The sequence below is a fragment of the Talpa occidentalis genome, unplaced genomic scaffold (genome assembly GCF_014898055.3).
Source record: "Talpa occidentalis isolate TD23 unplaced genomic scaffold, MPIMG_talOcc4v2.1 talOcc4.2, whole genome shotgun sequence".
NCBI lineage: Eukaryota > Metazoa > Chordata > Mammalia > Eulipotyphla > Talpidae > Talpa > Talpa occidentalis.
This window is the reverse complement of record NW_023602073.1, coordinates 124409947-124427530: the sequence shown is the minus strand read 5'-3', so window position 1 is coordinate 124427530 and position 17584 is coordinate 124409947. Positions and strand designations below refer to the sequence as shown.

Genomic DNA, 17584 nt, shown 5'->3' with positions numbered 1-17584 from the left:
TAGAACACCATTCATTTTTTTAAAGGTTTCTACCAAACACTGCATATGCTACTTTACTCAGTTCTTGCTAGATATATCACCCACACTTTTTCAGGAAGTTCATGTCTAAAAATAATTGAAATTCCATACATTTTTGTTTAAGCAAGGATCAGCTATAAAAATACGATCATAAATTTTTGTACAGTAACTCAAAATATACACAAAATTATAACCTGGTTAAGAATATTTGATGTATGGATTAATTTAACTGGAACATATTGTTGAATAAACTAATGATTATTACAAGTTATATCATTCTATATGTATTTTTTAATACACTGTCTTATTAGTGCATACTGCTGTATAATATTAGCATTATTTTTTATGGGTTAAGGAAGCAATTACCTAATTTTTTCCTTTGGTTTATTTTTATGGAATTTATTAAAATTTGTTCAATAAATTTCTGAAAGTGCTACAAAGCAGATGTGCCCATAAAATAAAAGCAAACTAAATCAAAGGAGAATTCAGCACTTATGCATGGAAGCATAACAGGCTGTATCTGAAATTGTAAAATAAATAAATATATATTATATACACACTAGTGACTATACTAATAGTATTACAGGAAAAAACAGACTATAGCAAAATTAGAAATGAAAGAATGATATAAATTCAAAAGTCAATTTATAGCAGTTACCTAACCTTATATTTTCCAAGGAAAGTAATGTGGAACATTAAGGTATATTATGCTGTGATTTAATAATGATGTTTCTCCAAGAGTTTTATATTCAAGGAAATTTGGCAAATTCTGGATGATATATTTCTCTTTAGTGAGTTACATGTTATCTAAATTTTCTGAGAAGTCTTAAATGGAAATATGCAGATACTTTAAATTGTGGTAAATTGTAGCATAAATAAAATGTATTATTTTAAGTATAAAACAGAGTCTTCAGTATGTTCACAATGTTATACAACTGTCTTCAGTATTTCTTTTTTCATTTTTATTTTTAAAGATTTATTTATTTTTATATGAGAATGGGGGCACAGGCCAGATGTGCGGGAGGGTGAAGGGATTCACCAGAGACAGAGCGGGGAACAGAACAGGCAGACTGAAGAAATACACTGCTGAGGGGAGCGGTGGGCAAGACAGGAGAGGTCTGCTTCACCAGCTGGCCAGGATCAAACCCGTGCTGCAGAGGCTGCAAACAGCTTCACAGTGTGGTGCTCAACTATGTCTAGTGATGACAGTTTCAGTTTCTTTCTAGAATATCTTTCAGTATGTCCAGAGCATATATTTATGGCAACAAAAATCTAATCCAATCATCTCATTAAAAAAATGAAAGATGTAGGGCCTCCCTGGTGGTGCAAGGGGTTAGGACTCAACCTATGAAGCTGTCCACAGCCACTGCAGCACAAGTTCAATCCCCTGCTAGGGAGCTATGCACATGGTGCAGCAGACCTCTCCTGACATGTCCGCTGCTCCCCTCAACAGTATATTTCAGTCAGTCTGTCTGGTCTGTTCCCCACTCAGTCTCTGGTGAATCCTTTCACCACCCCACACCTCTGGTCTGTACCCCAATTCTTGTGTGCATAAATAAATAAATCTTTAAAAAAAATGTGTGAATTTAAGAGATTAAATATTTTGCTCAAGATCATACAGCCAGTATCTATGCAGATTTTCCATTTCCATTTTTTATTTCAAGGCATTTTTCTCATCTCTCCTTTTATGTTGCCTGGATTGGATGATCCAGAAATCTAGTCAATATATTAAAATTTTATTCAGAATATTCAGAGTTAAGACAAGTATGTCTGGTCTTTAAAAAGGCCCATGAATTTTAAAAGTTACATTATATTTATAATTTTTTGTTGTGATTTTCTAATGAGAATTATTGTAAGAACTCTCTTTAATATATACAATTCTGTTCTTAGGTCTTTTTAAGATTGTGGCTGACAAAGCACCATACTCTACTGTGGAAGAAATTACAAGGACCATCCATATTGGACCAAGTAGACTAGGGCATCCTTGCTTCTACAGTCAGAATGATATAAAACTAAAGAAATTCATTGTGAAGCAGGGTGAACAAATTATGCTCAACTCTATAGATGAAGTCAATGGAGAAGTAATGGTGCACTGTGAAGTGGTAAGAAATCATAAGAATCACTCATTTACTTTGCCTTTGTCACAAGAAGGAGAATTCTATGAGTGTGAAGATGAGCATATTTATACCCTCAAGGAGATTGTTGAATGGAAGATCCCTAAGAACAGAACACGGACTGTGAAACTTACAGATTTTTCAAATAAGTGGGACTTAACAAACCCATTTCCTGAAGGCTTTTATGGTGCTTTGATTCTCAAGCCTGTTTATGAAATTCAAGGTGTGATGAAATGTAAGTATCCATTGACAGTGATGCTCTATGGGCCTGAGCGTGGTGGGGTTAATGGGAAGGAAAAGGCTTAAGAGGTTAAAGCATGAGACATGGTCCCTGATTTGTTCATTAAGTTGTCTGAGAGTTAGATTTTCATCCATAAAGAAGCAAATCATGTATTTGTTGCAAGGATCAAATTCAGTAATGAAAATATAAAGTGTGATATCCAGTTAAGGTGCTGTAACTGTCAGGTATAGATAAATTAAAATTTTAGTTTACTTTTGATCACTGCCAGAAAAATGTTACTTTTTAAAATAGAGCTTATTTGATTAGGAAGAGAACTTTTGTAAGGAACTGGTCAACAAAAATTAAGGATGAACAGTTAATGTTTTCCTTTCTCCTGTTTTTGACAGCCTTTTTTTTTTTCAACTACTCATTGATGGTTATAAGTTTTATCTATTAACTGGGAATGCCTAAGATTCAAGAGAAAATGATATGACAAATTAATTCACATTTAGGTGTGTTTTAATATGTAATCTTTATAGAATTATTTGTACTTTAAGTCAGAATGACTAGAGGAAGCATTTTTACCTATAAGGAACAAATACCTTGACTTTTCAAAATTATGGCATATAAGGGGGTCAAGTAGAGAGCAGAGTTCTGAAATTTCAGTCAGAAGCCTTGGATTCTAACTCTGGTTCAACAACTTCAGAGGTGAGTTGCATGAACCATTTAAAATTGTGTGTATGGAAAGGGCATCATGAGACTCTTTTTTTTCTCTCTTGGGGTTAAGAATGAAGTAAGATACTATTAAGACACTACAGATAATTTACTTGAGAACATAAAGCAGTAAATAAAAATGTTTATTTCAAATTTTAATCTATCTCCGCATCATTAATGTTATTGTCCATTTAAACAATTATGAAAAAATAACGTGAAACATTTCATTGGTTTGAGAACAGCCAGTTGAATTTTGTCACATAAAAGTATTCAACCAAAAATCAATCAGTTCATATGAACCATAGGTTTAGATAAGGAACTCCTCTGAGAGAGTGATTTTTTTTTTAATACTACAAAAAATTGAGACTACAACATGGTTGTTTTTAACAATAAAAAGATTGAGTTCAGAAAATTTTTGACATCCCTTTGATGTTAGGGCAGCTATCCCAGAATGTGCAATCAAAATTGATTATTGTTTTCCTCAATTTTAATAAAGGATAGCAGTTCCTTATTTTAAAATTTGTTCAATTTTTAAAACTATTGGCATGGCCCATCACACAGCTGCAAGTGAAAGTCAGTCCATAACCTAAGCACTTGAGCAAGTAAGTTATAACTTAGAAATTTGGGAGACACCAACCTCTAATCATAATACTACTGTCCTAGAATTCTTTTTCTCGATTTTCTTCCTGTTTTGAGGCACCCATACCACATTTGTTTCCTGAGAAGGGTACACAGGATATTAATTAGAAAAACTACAAGTTTGAAAGATCATTATTCTGCGCTCAGTATAAGATTGAGTTTGCTTACTTATAGAATTGCAGGTTGTATGTAATTTCTCACAGTTTCGAGAGCATTGCTCCATCATCTTATAACTTCCAGTACTGCCCTTGAGAGATTATCTACAATATTCTGAAGTTTCATAATAATATACTTTATAGCAGATATGTTCTTTCATTTTATTTTTTTTAAAGATTTATTTATTTATGCACACAAGATCTGGGGCACAGGCCAGAGATGTGAAGGGATGAGAGAATCCACCAGAGACATAGTGGGGAACAGAACAGGCAAATTGACTGAAATACACTCTTGAGGGGAGCAGCGGGAGCCAGGAGAGGTCAGCTGTGCCATGTGGGTTGCTTCCTGGCAGGCCGGGGATTGAACTCGTGCAGCAGAGGCTGTGGATTGCTTCATAGTGAGATGCTTAACCCCTTGCATCACCAGGGAGACCCTGTTCTTTCATTTTAATGGCAATTTCTGTCTGGAACTTTTGCATTTTCATTCTAGGATAATTTCTTTGATAATTTGCTTCCAACTTGTTTTTTTCTTTTCATTAGTTCTGTGACTTCTAATCTCATGTTGAAGATCCCATACTGATCTAGGACTCTTTTCTTGCTGTATTTCCTTGTTTTTTAACCTTTGGGGAAAATTCCTTAACCGCATTTCCAATTTTTTTTAATGAATTTTTAATTTTGGCTATCATATTCTTAATTTCCAAGTGTTATTTGTTACCACAGATTTAAAAAATGCTATCATGTTCTTGTTTTAGAGATGCTATATACCACTTCCCTTTGAATATTTTAAAATTTCTTAAAGTTTGCTATTTTTCCTTGCATTTATCTGCCGCCTTGGGGCTTTTCATTTTTCTTTTTGGTTTTGGCAATCTTTTATATGTTTCTTCAAATGAAAATTTGATTTTTATATCTTCAAATTTTTCATTTGTTCTTATTTACATGTGAGGAATTTAAAAATATGTATTTACAAGTAAGGCACTATTTATATACATTCTCTTTGATCATGAACTTTAGGTTTCATTTTGCTAGCTTTTTCCTTAGAGCATAGCCCAAATTCAGGTTCCAAGAATATTTCCTCTAAGATTTGTTCAGTTTCACCTGAGAATAACTTCTGGATATCTTCTGAGAGTTTTGAAATTATAGCAGCTGAGTGGAAAAGTGGCTGAGGGCATCACCACCCCCCCACAGATTTAGTCTTGCCCCCTTTGCTTTTGGTCCTAAACTTCTCCACTGCTCACTTGCCCAGGTTCTAGATCCTCGGACCCTTTATCTACTGTTCCCTGAAGAGAGAGGTGGAAGGAGCAGTCACTTATTTTGTCTAGATAAGAGTCAGAGATCTGGGCTTAACCATTCTTCAGATACTCAAATAATCATTTTTATGTCCCTAGTTTTCTCTAAGTTCTTATGTATTTTTCATATTCAGTAAGCCCAATATATGAATGAATGAAACAACAAAATAATTGTATATCCTTAAATATCCTGTTTAGGAAAAAACCCAAAGAGAGGGTTTTTCTCACCAGATGTTATGTTGACATAATTATAAATTCAATAGCTATGGGAAATGCATATTTAGTTTCTGTTACCAATGTTTATGTCATTTATATTTGTATAGCAGGTTCAGTTTTTATTAGTGGTGCTTTTTCTAATGTGTCCATAAAAATAACATGACTTAGCATGGGCACTTTTGTCTGCTTCCATTTCATTTTCTTCCTTTATTCTATAATCCTATTACTAATAAAAAATATCAAACAGTAAGCAGAGGAAATTACTTTTTTATTTATATATCGATTTTTACTCTGTGTGTCAATGCATATATGTATATTGATTGATTTTTGCACTAACAAATATTTTTATCAGGTTTCTTCAGAGAAACAGAAGAGATAAAAGATAAGATAAATAAAAATATATTCATGTTTAATAGCAGAGAACATGTCCTTATTTACCAAAAGGAGACTAAGAACTTTCTGGCAGCTAATATTAACTGTTTGGGAAACATGCATTGCCCAATACTAGCTAAACTTAAATGTAAATTTTTATTTTCTTTTTAAACAATTTTGGTGGATTCCCACCAATTCACACTTAATACACAGAGCTTTTACAGTTGGGAATGCAGAAAAATACCACATTATAATTAACATTAGCACTAACTATAAAGGGACTTTCCCTGAAAGAATAGGCAGAAAGGTAAAGTTTAATGAAATGACTCAGCAGTATAAAGAGGAAGACAGAACTACCTTCTTAAAGAAAATGAAATGGAAATTGTCTTTACAAGAACCCTCTTTGGATAACCAGCAAACACACAGTAAGGAAAATATATGTTGCCTAGAAAAATAAATTGGAAAGTCTTATAACTCAGATTATTAGTTGTTTTTGCTTAATTTGAATTTGGAAAATTTATAGTAACCACCTTCAGGAATGTCTTCCATACTGAGTTGTCACCTTCTTTTTATCATTTTAAAGTCAAGATAAGTGTTTTGGAAAATATTTTCTTATTTAGCTCATACACTATTATCATTTGAGGGGAGAAGATAATCTTTTTCCAATTGTAAAATAACAAATGCTCATTTAAGAAGTTTGTAATACAGGGCCTCCCCGGTGGCGCAGCGGTTGAGCGCTGGGTTGCGAAGCTGCCCGCAGCCTCTGCGGCGCCGGTTCGATCCCCGGCTGCTCCCCGGCCACCAGAGGAGGGTCCCACATGGCGCGCAGACCTCTCCTGCCGCCCGCTGCTCCCCTCAGCAGTGTACTTCGGTCCTTCTGCCTGCTCTGCTCCCGGCTCTGGCTCTGGTGAATTCTCTCACCCTCCCGTGCTTCTGACTGTACCCAGTGCATGTATAAACGAAACAAACGAACAAACAAACAAATAAATAAATAAAACATGCCTCTATAAAAAAAAAAAAAAAAAAAAAAAAAAAAGAAGTTTGTAATACATATACACACATACACATTACAGGAATTTTATCTGCCAAAATGTAAACAGTAAAATCTAAAGCTGATAAATTTCTAAATTACTGTAATTTTTCTCCTCATTAAAAAAATACTTTTATAAATACATGTAATATTTTGTTTTAAAAGAAAAATAATCCAAATGTCAAAATATAAAACTGTACACCTTTCACTTATATTGTTATAAACCAACAAAATTTCCTCAATTATAAAAAAAGAAAAAAGATTTTAAATGCTTTCTCTTTCTCATGTAGAGATCCTTGAATATGATAAGACTTGTTATAAAAATTAGCTACACCGATTCCAGGTTAAAAATTTGAGGATATGATTTCCAGATTGTAGTCAAAGTTTTTATATTACCTGTTGGCCATGGACAACTTCAAACATATGCAAGAACAAAGAGAATCATTTTGTTTTAATGGATTAACAGACATGATAGAAAAATAAATACAATTTGAAGTTTGTGCAAAAGAAATTAGGGAAATTGAGTAGTCAATACACTGTGTATTGGTAGGCTTCATGTAGAGAAAGGTAGTTGCTCTTAATTCAGTTTCCTTTTCCTTTGTGTTAGCAAGTTAATTTGCCTAACTCTTAAATTGACTTTGTCATCTTTAATCTCAAGTAGTTTGATTTCATCCCAAAGTAGTTATACACTCCTATAATGGCATTCAAGGGGTGATATCATCTTTATAATTTTACATGCAACAGCTCTGCTGCCCAGACTTGTGCTCAAGCTTAAAATCCTGAAGCTGGACTTCTTGTTGATCACTCATTATACCATATTTTTTCTGCCTCCTTACCTTTATTTTTTTATTTTTATTTTTCAAGGATTTATTTATTTAGTTATACAAGCACTGGGTATAGTCAGAAGCACAGGAGCGTGAGAGAATGCACCAGAGTCAGAGCGGAGAGCAGAGCAGGCAGACTGACGAAGTACACTGCTAAGGGGAGCAGCGGGCGTGGCAAGAGAGGCCTGCGCGCCATGTGGGACCCTCACCTGGTGGCTGGGAATCGAACCGGTGCTGCAGAGGCTGCAGGCAGCTTTGCAACCCAGCACTCAACTGCTGCACCACCGGGGAGGCCCTGCCTCCTTACCTTTAACCCCGATGTTCTTATTATCTGTAATATTCTCTCTCCTTCCCCATCTTGACGTGTAATTTCTGCTTGTGCTTAAAAATGTTACACATATATCTTTCATAATAATCTGTTTTTATCCCCAAACCAGGCATGTTATTTCTTCTACTCTTTCTTCCTACCATGGAGTTAATTGAGTCTTTTATCTGATTCATTTTCATTTCTCTCTTAGCATATCAATTATACTTATAAAAGCTTCATGAATTTGCATGTCACCCTGGCACAGGAGCCATGCTAGCCTTCTCTGTATGGTTCAATTGTAGTGTATGTGCTGCTGAAGTGAGCACCAAAATTGTTCAATTTCAAAAGTGTGCAAGGAAGAAAGATTATTGACAGAAGTGTGACTGGAGATCCTGGGAAAGAGTGACAGATCATGAAAATGCTGTAAGATTGTGTTATAAAAATTATCAAGAAAATACCAACCTTTATATATTTCTTATAATATTAACATATAACTATTTTTAATGTAGACCAGTTATAGTGCTATATGGGAACATACATGAAGAGCAGGTAAATAATTTAAGGACAATATTTTAAGTGTCTCTATAGTCTCAAAGACTTCTGGGACTATGGGCATTTGGAAAGAATATAGAGATTCATTAGTCCATTAGGCAAAGAATATATTGGTAGGCACCCCACTAGCATACCTAGGGTTCCCAAGTAACTTATCTGACTGTGACCATCCTGTGTCACTCCTTTTCCACCCAGGTGTTAATCATACACCATTACAGAAAGAAAGAACTTTCACATTGGAAAAATATTGCATCTTGGAATCCATTTCTATATGTTATTCTTAAGCACCTTGTGTCCCATTATTTTGCATTGTTCTTGTACCCCACAGGGTTGAATTTTGTGCAAATAATGCATGTCTTGGGACCTATAAAGGAGGGATCTTAACTGAAATAGAAAAGCTTTCTTCTAAGCTAATTTTATAGATATTATCTGGACTAGAGCATGAATTAAAATGATACCAGAAATCTGAAAAAAACACATTCATATATAATTACACACATGCACACATATGAAATATGTGATAAATATGTAGGGAAGAACATGAGAATGATTAACTAGGAGAATTAGAATGGTTGCCCTTAGGTTGCAGGGAGGAGGATGTGATTTGGTGAGATTCACAGGACTCTAAAACACTGGTTAATGTCTATTTTTTAAACTGAGCATTGGGTTATTGGCATTGGTTACACATGATCTGTTTATCTCAACATTTGCAAAAAGGAAAGTTGCAAGTCAAAAATATCATAATCATCTGAGTTTCCTTTCTTAAATGAAGTTTATTTGGTACCAGGAGAGTTTCTCATACTATCTCACAGCAATATTTTGATACACAAAATATTATAATCTCTTTTTTTTTTTTTTTCAGTCCAAAAGGATATAATCCGAATCCTCCCAGGTTTGGATGTTGAAGTGAAAGACATTACTGACAGTTATGATGCTAACTGGTTTCTCCAGTTGTTATCTACCCAAGATCTTTTTGAAATGGCCAGTACGGAGTTCCCCATAGTGGCTGAAGTCATAGAAATCCCTCAAGGAAACCAGCTCCTCAGAAGCATTTTACAACCTGGGAAAACCATTGTGATTCATGAAAAGTACCAAGCTGCTAGGATCTTAGCTTCAGAAATTAGAAGCAATTTTCCTAAAAGACACTTCTTGATCCCCACTAGCTATCAAGGCAAATTCAAGCGACGACCTCGAGAGTTCCCAACTGCCTATGACCTTGAGATAGCAAAGAGTAAGAAAGAGCCTCTCCATGTGGTGGCCACCAAAGCTTTTCACCCACCTCAGGATGAACTGACATCCATTTCTGTCGGGGACCAGTTTCTAGTGCACAATTCACAGACAACTGAAATCTTCTGTGAGGGAACTAATAAAGTAGTGAATGTTCTCACCTGTGAAAAAATCCTCAAAAATAATCATAAGGTAGCAATGCTCCCTTTGTACATGGAAGGAGGTTTTGTAGAGGTGATTCATGATAAGAAACAGTACCACATTTCTGAGCTCTGTGCACAATTCTGCTTGCCCTTCAATGTGAAGGTATCTGTGCGAGATCTTTCCATTGAAGAAGACATTTTGGCTGCAACACCAGGACTGAAGTTGGAGGAAGCTATCACAGACTCCTATCTACTCATAAGTGACTTTGCCAACCCTAAGGAGTGCTGGGAAATTCCTGTTGGCCGCTTGAATATGACTGTTCAGTTAGTTAGTAATTGTTCTGGGCATTCAAAATTATTTCCAGTCAGGACTCTGGTTGAAGAGATCACTGAAGAACAATATTACATGATGAGGAGATATGAAAGCTCTTTCCTACACCCTCCACCTCGTCCTCCCAAACATCCCTCGGTGGACGATACAAAGTTAACCTTGCTAACCTTAGCAGAAGAAAGGGCAGTGGGTCTACCTAAGTCTCCCAAGGTAAGGCTATGATTTGGGGAGTTGAATGATGGGGGTTCCTCTGTAATGTTTTTCTTAAGGCACTCTATGGCAAGTCTCTTCTGAGTTTGTTTTTCGCTTACTTTCTTTCATGCCATATTTAAACTGAGTATTTATGCACAGTAGATGAATGAATAGCAACAGAGCATAAGCTATTACAGCATTATGTATTTTGATGCATAACTAGTAGATGCGACATGAAGTTTATAGAATTAGAAATAGCAGGGATGATGTTTGGCAATGGTGACACAAATTGTCTTTTCAGTGTTTTTTGTTAATTAAGAATGTGTAGTATGTTTCCTAAGAGGCAATCTCTTTTATTTTGGAATTCTTGTTCATTTTTTCTAGGTAGAGTTGTTTTAATACTTTATCCAGGAAATGAGCATATAATGAAATCCCTTCTGGGGGTTACCGGTGTCATACATCTATAACACATGTCTTCATTTTGTTTTATGTGCAGAAAGATGTAAAAATATCCTGGCAGACTGTGTGTGAGAATATAGCATCTGCCCACATTCTGCCTATGTGAGAATTGTAATCTTCAACAGTTCTATTGAAAAACAAAATCAATAGGGGCCTCCCCGGTGGCGCAGCGGTTGAGCGCTGGGTTGCGAAGCTGCCCGCGGCCTCGGCGGCGCCGGTTCGATCCCCGGCTGCTCCCCGGCCACCAGCGAGGGTCCCACATGGCGCGCAGACCTCTCCTGCCGCCCGCTGCTCCCCTCAGCAGTGTACTTCGGTCCTTCTGCCTGCTCTGCTTCCCGCTCTGGCTCTGGTGAATTCTCTCACCCTCCCGCGCTTCTGACTGTACCCAGTGCATGTATAAACAAAAAAACAAAACAAACAAATAAATAAATAAAAACATGCCTCTATAAAAAATAAAAATTAAAAAAAAAAAAAAAAAAAAAAAAAAAAAAAAAAAAAAAATCAATAAAATGCAGACAGTATGAGATCATTACAGAATCAACAACTCCATAACCACTCTAAAGATTTGGGGAATTCAGCTTCATTTTTGCTTGAAGTCTTGACTTTGCCTCTTGAAAACTGCCTGCTGAGTGCCTGGAAAGCACTTGCCCTTACCCAAGGAAGCATGGGTCGTTTATGGGCCTACAGTGGTTCTGTGGGGTGTGGAAGGAGTACATTCTGGCCTGGCAGATGTTGTGCTAGCAGCGTGGGGAAACAGAGCAATTATAAAAACAAAGAGAGATGCTGTGTTTACTCTCTATACTCAGGAATGGTAGGTGCCTCAGGCTCCAAGTGTATGGGTATAGAAATACTTTTAATTCACTTTTCAAAGATTGCATTCTGACTAGGCTGAGGAAATCCAATGAGTATCTCCAAGTTCTTTAGAAAAAGATAAAACCAGTGGAAGTTTCCATTCCAGAAACAAACAAATTTTCAAGGTATCATTTAGAATAAAACAACTGTTTCCTAAATAATGTTGATTAACTGGCTGCTATTAATGTGGAGGATGTATTGCTTCCCCTTGGAAATGTATTTTTATGACTGAATTGAATGATGTGAGCGATGGAATGCTCTTCTCATTTTAGGTGGTAGGCAGAATGATGCCTGCCTTTTCCCCATGATGTCCCCATCTAAACCCCCAGTAACTGAATACATTACATTGAATGGCAAAACAAACTTTGCTCATGTTCTCGTAATTAAAGAACTTGAGATGAGATTATTGTGGATAACAGGTGTGGTTAAAAACTTTTTCAAGTCAAGATCAGGGTTAGAGAGAAGTAGGACTTCATGAAAAATGGTCAGGAGATAACATTGCCACTGTCCAAAATGGAGGAAGAGGGGTCATTTAGCCAAAGAATACAGATGCCCTCTAGAAACTCGAAAATACAGATGAACTTTCTTCCCTAGAATCCTTAGAAAGGAGTACAGTCTTATCGACACCTTGGTTTTAGCCAATGAGACCCACTTCAAACTTTCTACCTATGGAACTCCGATAAATTCATATTGTTCAAGGTACCAAGTGCAAGTATGGAAACAATAGAAAGTAAATATAGGACATAAAGTGGCAAGGGAGGAGTAAAAAACTTTAGATAGCAAAATCTTTATATTATCTAAATTTTTATTATTTAGATAGCAAAGTCACTTTATTGGCAAAGTGACTTTCTTTTCCTTCTAATGAATTTATTAGCTCATGTTTCCTGGAGAACCCAAGGGTACAGCTAATCTTCTGAGACAATTGGAAGCAGGATCTTGAACAAAGAGAAAATGAGACTTATTTTGCATTATACATGGATTTGTTTTTATAGACCAGCTTTAGTCATACTACTGTTGACAGTTCCTGCATCTTATAGCGAATAGAGTTATCTCCCGAGAAGACATCATCCTGGTTCCACTTTGAAAATGGAAAGACTTTGATTGGATCACTTAAGCATTTCCTGGTTCTATCAACTTATTGCCCTAATTATGACCATGATTATTGGAGAGCAGGAGTACTGGTTGCCTCAAATAAGAGAGATACTGGAAGAGTATGTGAAGGTTTTTTGTTTTTTTTTTAAGATTTTTTATTTATGCATACAAGAGTCAGGGTGTAGGCCAGAGGTATGGGGGATAGGGGAGTGAGAGGATTCACCAGGGACAGAGTGGGGAGCAGAACAGGCAGACTGACTGAAATACACCGCTGAGGGCGAAACAGGAGAGGTCTGCTGTGCCATGTGGGTTAGCTCCCTGGCCAGGGATCAAACTTGTGCTGCAGTGGCTGCTAATATCTTCACAGTGCTGAACTTAACCCCTTGCACCACCAGGGAGGCCCAGTATGTTAAGATTTTGAGTACAAAGTAATAGATGTCCATTGCCAGCAGAAAGGGAGGGATCAAAACCCCTAAACTACTAAGAAGGCATACAAAAAAAAAAAGTGCTTCAGTGCCAATTAACAGTGTCAGGTGAATATGATCTAAGTGTTTCACTAAGAGAGAAACTAACAAAACAATAATGTTTTGTCTATCTAAGCTACTGTTGGGGAAACTTTTCCATCCTACTAGATTTCTCTTTATATTCTCATACTGCTACTCTACTCATAACTCTTCTGACACAAGTTATGTAGGATTTTTCCCATACTGGTTAATTATCTGACACTAGGTGGTATCCTGTAAATTAACTCAATTCTCACACTACCCAGAGATAGCTTCAGATCTCACAGGTTAAGGGCTCCTCTCCAGGAGACAGCCTTAGTCACATGCCAGTCATTATTATCTTCCCAGTCAACTTCTGTCCAACTTGGCTACAAATTGGAGGTTCCTGCTTCTCCCCCTTGGGTTTGATTAATTTGCTAGAACAACTCACAGATCTCAAGAAAACACATTTACCAGTTTATTTATATGATAAAGGAGGTAGATGGCAATCAAATGAAAACATACATAGAGTAAGGTCTGAAAGGGTCTCAGTTGCTTCTGTCCTCATGGAGTTAGTATATCTCACCCCCTTATATGTGGATGTCTTCACCAACCTGAAAGCTTTCGGAACCTGGTACTTTGTGGATTTTTATGGCAACTTCCTTAAATAGGTGTGGCCAGATAATAATCTATTTCAAGTTTCTAATTATGGCTTAGTCTTTTGGATACCAATTCCCATCTAGAAATCCCACACAGCCTTGTTACCTTCTTAGAAAAAGTAAGTCACTCCTATCAGTCATTAGATTCCAACGGATTTAGGAGTCCTGTGTCAAGAACCAGGAGTCCTGTGTCAAAGAAAATATGTTAGAACAAAAGATGCTCCTAGTGTTCTTATCACTTACTTAATACATTTTAAAAGAGTTTCTCTGTTGTAAAGAACACACTTTTGTTTTCCATTATAACTCTGGTTGAGAGTCAAAGAGAGGACAATTTTGGTGAAATAAGTCAAAGCAGGTTCTTGGCCCCAAATGGTGACAGAAGATGCCAGGAAATCCTTGGTCAATGACTTGTCAGAAGAGTCTTGCTTATTTGAAAGTTTATTAGTCAGTTGAGAAAGGTGTATGATTCTTTTTTTGTGGTTAATTCCATCAATTATAGTATAGTAGATAAAAAGCTATATTTCTCGGGCCTCCCCTGGTGGGGCAGCAGTTGAGCACTGGGCTGCGAAGCTGCCTGCAGCCTCTGCAGTGCCGGTTCGATCCCTGGGGGCTGGTGAGGGTCCCACATGGCGCACAGACCTCTCCTGCCATGCCCACTGCTCCCCTCAGTAGTGTATTTCGGTCCATCTTCCTGTTCTGTTCCCTGCTCTGGCTCTGGTGCATTCTCTCACACTCCCGTGCTTCTGACTATACCCAGTGCTTGTATAAATAAATAGATAAATAAATGTTTTTTTTTTTTAAAAAAAAACTAGATTTCTCTGAAAATCACTTTTAAATATTAATGGGTGCCTATAATTTACCAGTGTTCAAACCCACTGGCCACCTCATTTTCAGACATTTTTCTCACCATGAAAATGGGAACCTGTTTAGTGGATTAATTTTGGAATATACACTAAAAAGTTCTGTCAGTTTCTGCATAATCTTCTCAAAAAAGTCTTACAACCAACTACTTCATATTATCACAATGTCATCCTTTCATATATTTCTTTTATGTTTCTTCTGATATCTACATTCAAGCTTTTCTATCTGTGTATACTTTTGAAGTGATTGGATAGAACACTTTTTGTATTTTACAGACAGGAAGAAGTCATTGAAAACATGTCTGTAATATTTGGGATTGTTTGTGGGATATTGCTGTACATTCAGTGAACAATATTTAAGGGTTTTTCAGAGTTTACGTATTCAGACTCATTTAACTCATTAAAATACCTTATTACTGTGTCCTTTGGGTAAATACCTATGAGTGGAATTGCTGGATCATATGGAAGCTCTATGTTTAGTAGGTCAAGAAATCTCCACACAGCTCTCCATAGTGGTTGGACCAGTTTGCACTCCCACCAGCAGTGCAGGAGAGTTCCTTTTTCTCCACAACCTCCCCAACATTTGTTGTTGCTAGTTTTTTTAATATGTGCCATTCTCAATTCCAAAGAGCACCTGCACCCCTATTTTATAGCAGCACTATTTACAATAGCTAAGCTTTGGAAACAACCCAAATGCCCAAAAGTAGATGACTGGATCAAGAAGATGTGGTATATATACAGCATGGAATATTACTCAGCATTCAAAAAAGATAAACACATGCAGTTTGCAGCAACATGGATGGAGCTGGAAGGGGTCATGCTCAGTGAAATAAGCCAGAAAGAAAAAGAAAAATACCAGATGGTCTCACTCATACAGGAATCTAGAAAACTTAAATAAGGGACCAGGAAAAAGAATAACTATAAGAAAGAAAATATCAAAATCAACAAACAACTATGAACCAGAGACACTCTATGGGGGCTGGGGGGCAGGGAAAGGAAGGCTTGGGGTCAAAATAAGGGGGTTGAAATTGTATGGGGAATATAAAAAATAAAATTTAAATAAAATGTGAAAAAAAATAAAGTCAGACATAGAAACTTAAAAAAAAGTATCATTATTTGGTTTCAATAAAGTTAAGTACTTATCTTGAGAAAAATAAAATACCTTATTACTCATGGACAGAGTATCAGTTGCTTCGTTCTATAAGTTTACTCTTGCCTTCCCGGTGGGACATTAATTTTATTAGGTAATTTTTTGCACTGTTAAATAACAGGACAGATGTATGGGCTGTCTAAGAGTAAAACTATAAAGGTACTTAGTACTAGATAAATTCACCTTTAACAAGTATTCATTGGAAGTTATGAGCTTTTCAAGTTCATCTAAGAAGTTTAGAAATTAAAAATATATGAGGACAAGTTATAGGAACTAGGATAAATACAAAGAATAATATTCCAAAGTAAAATTGTCAGAAGTTTTCCATCTGTGGCAATAGCTAAATAAGAAAAGATTAGTTGTAATAGAAATTTGAGAATTTAAATGGGGGCAGGGTAGGGTGAGGTGAGGAGGTGAATATCAACAGCACATCTCAAGGACAATGAAGTTTTACATTGGAGAAATTTATTATTTTAGAATGTGATAGTTGATTGGTTTGGACAGTAATGTATGGTGTGTAAATAAAGGTGTGGTTATATACCAAGTGACCCTTCAAAATTGTTTTTACACTTAAGGTATTATTTCAAAATAATGTCTTTAATATTTGTGCATTCTAATTCCTAATCATGTGAAAACAGTATTATAAAGTGACTAGATGAGACTGGGCCTAAAATTGTATTGTAAATAGAATGCTGTGGGGTAGACACTCCTTCCCCTTGGCTTAGTTTCTATGTCAGAAGGAGTTTCAGATAGTTTTAAAGAACATATACTCACCAGGGTTTTTGCCTGTCATGGATATATATGACTATGCCTTCTTAGTGCCACACAGGAGAAATCTAACATCTGTATTCTGATGAAAGGGTCTATAACCAGATAGAAAAACAAACCTTTGGTTGAAAGATGAGATATTCCACTCCTTCAGAGACTGCAGTTGGGACCAGAAATCTTGCATTTCACTAACTTTGTTTGGCCATTGAATGCCCAAGTGTCCACTTTGCTGCTGAAATTTCTAGATTTCTTTCGGACAAGAACACCCATAGGAGTCATTAAGGCAAAGAGCAAGGGAGGCAGTGATGGCAAGGTACTGTGAATTGAGCCAAAAACAAACTCTATCCCAGAATTAGAGTGAGGACTGAAAAAAGCACAGGGAAAGCAAAAGATCCAGAGAGGAGCAGAGAGAACATTTCAACAGCTGCTGTGAACACTCACTTCTGATCTAGTGTGGCAGTTAGAATGGCTGAAACGTGTTAAAGAAACCCTGCTCTGGTCTAACTCTAAATCTTTAGGAATAATATTGAATCCACTTGTTTGCCATCCACAGGATTTGGTTTCAAATGATGTGACTTGTTTTGTTTTTGTTAACTTGATGTAGTGTAAAGATGTGTTTGTATTTATAACTGATTCTGTGCTTCTGAAGATTGCTATCTGCTCACTCTTGGTGTGCCTATTGGTCTAACATAAAAGCTGTAGGCCTGTTTTCCTGTGAGTCTGCAAAATTAGTTTTAGCAGTTTTCAAAGGACATAGGAAATGAATGTGGAACATGGACATCCTTAAAAAAATTGAGGTTTTAAACCTGAATGATGAGAAAACTAAAGGAAATTTATGTTCTTTCTTCAGAAACTTGACAAATTTTAACAGTGAGATTCTCTTTTAGCATATTTTTAGCAGGTATGTGAGTTATTTGTAGGT

The 17584-nt window shown here is 36.3% G+C and overlaps 1 protein-coding gene and 1 non-coding gene across 3 annotated transcripts in view; one reads left to right on the top strand and one right to left on the bottom strand.

Moving 5' to 3' along the window:
- The window catches only part of THEMIS (thymocyte selection associated), a 195811-nt gene that overhangs the window by 86027 nt on the left and 92200 nt on the right, over window positions 1–17584 (top strand). For both annotated transcript variants that reach the window (XM_054697812.1, XM_037520979.2), the window contains exons 3-4: window positions 1909–2367; window positions 9310–10358. In XM_054697812.1, the coding sequence (XP_054553787.1) occupies window positions 1909–2367; window positions 9310–10358 (1508 nt within the window). The remainder of the gene's footprint in view (window positions 1–1908; window positions 2368–9309; window positions 10359–17584) is intronic.
- On the bottom strand, window positions 8116–8221 carry LOC119253602 (U6 spliceosomal RNA). Its single transcript, XR_005127138.1, has one exon. It is a non-coding gene; the product is annotated as a U6 spliceosomal RNA (small nuclear RNA).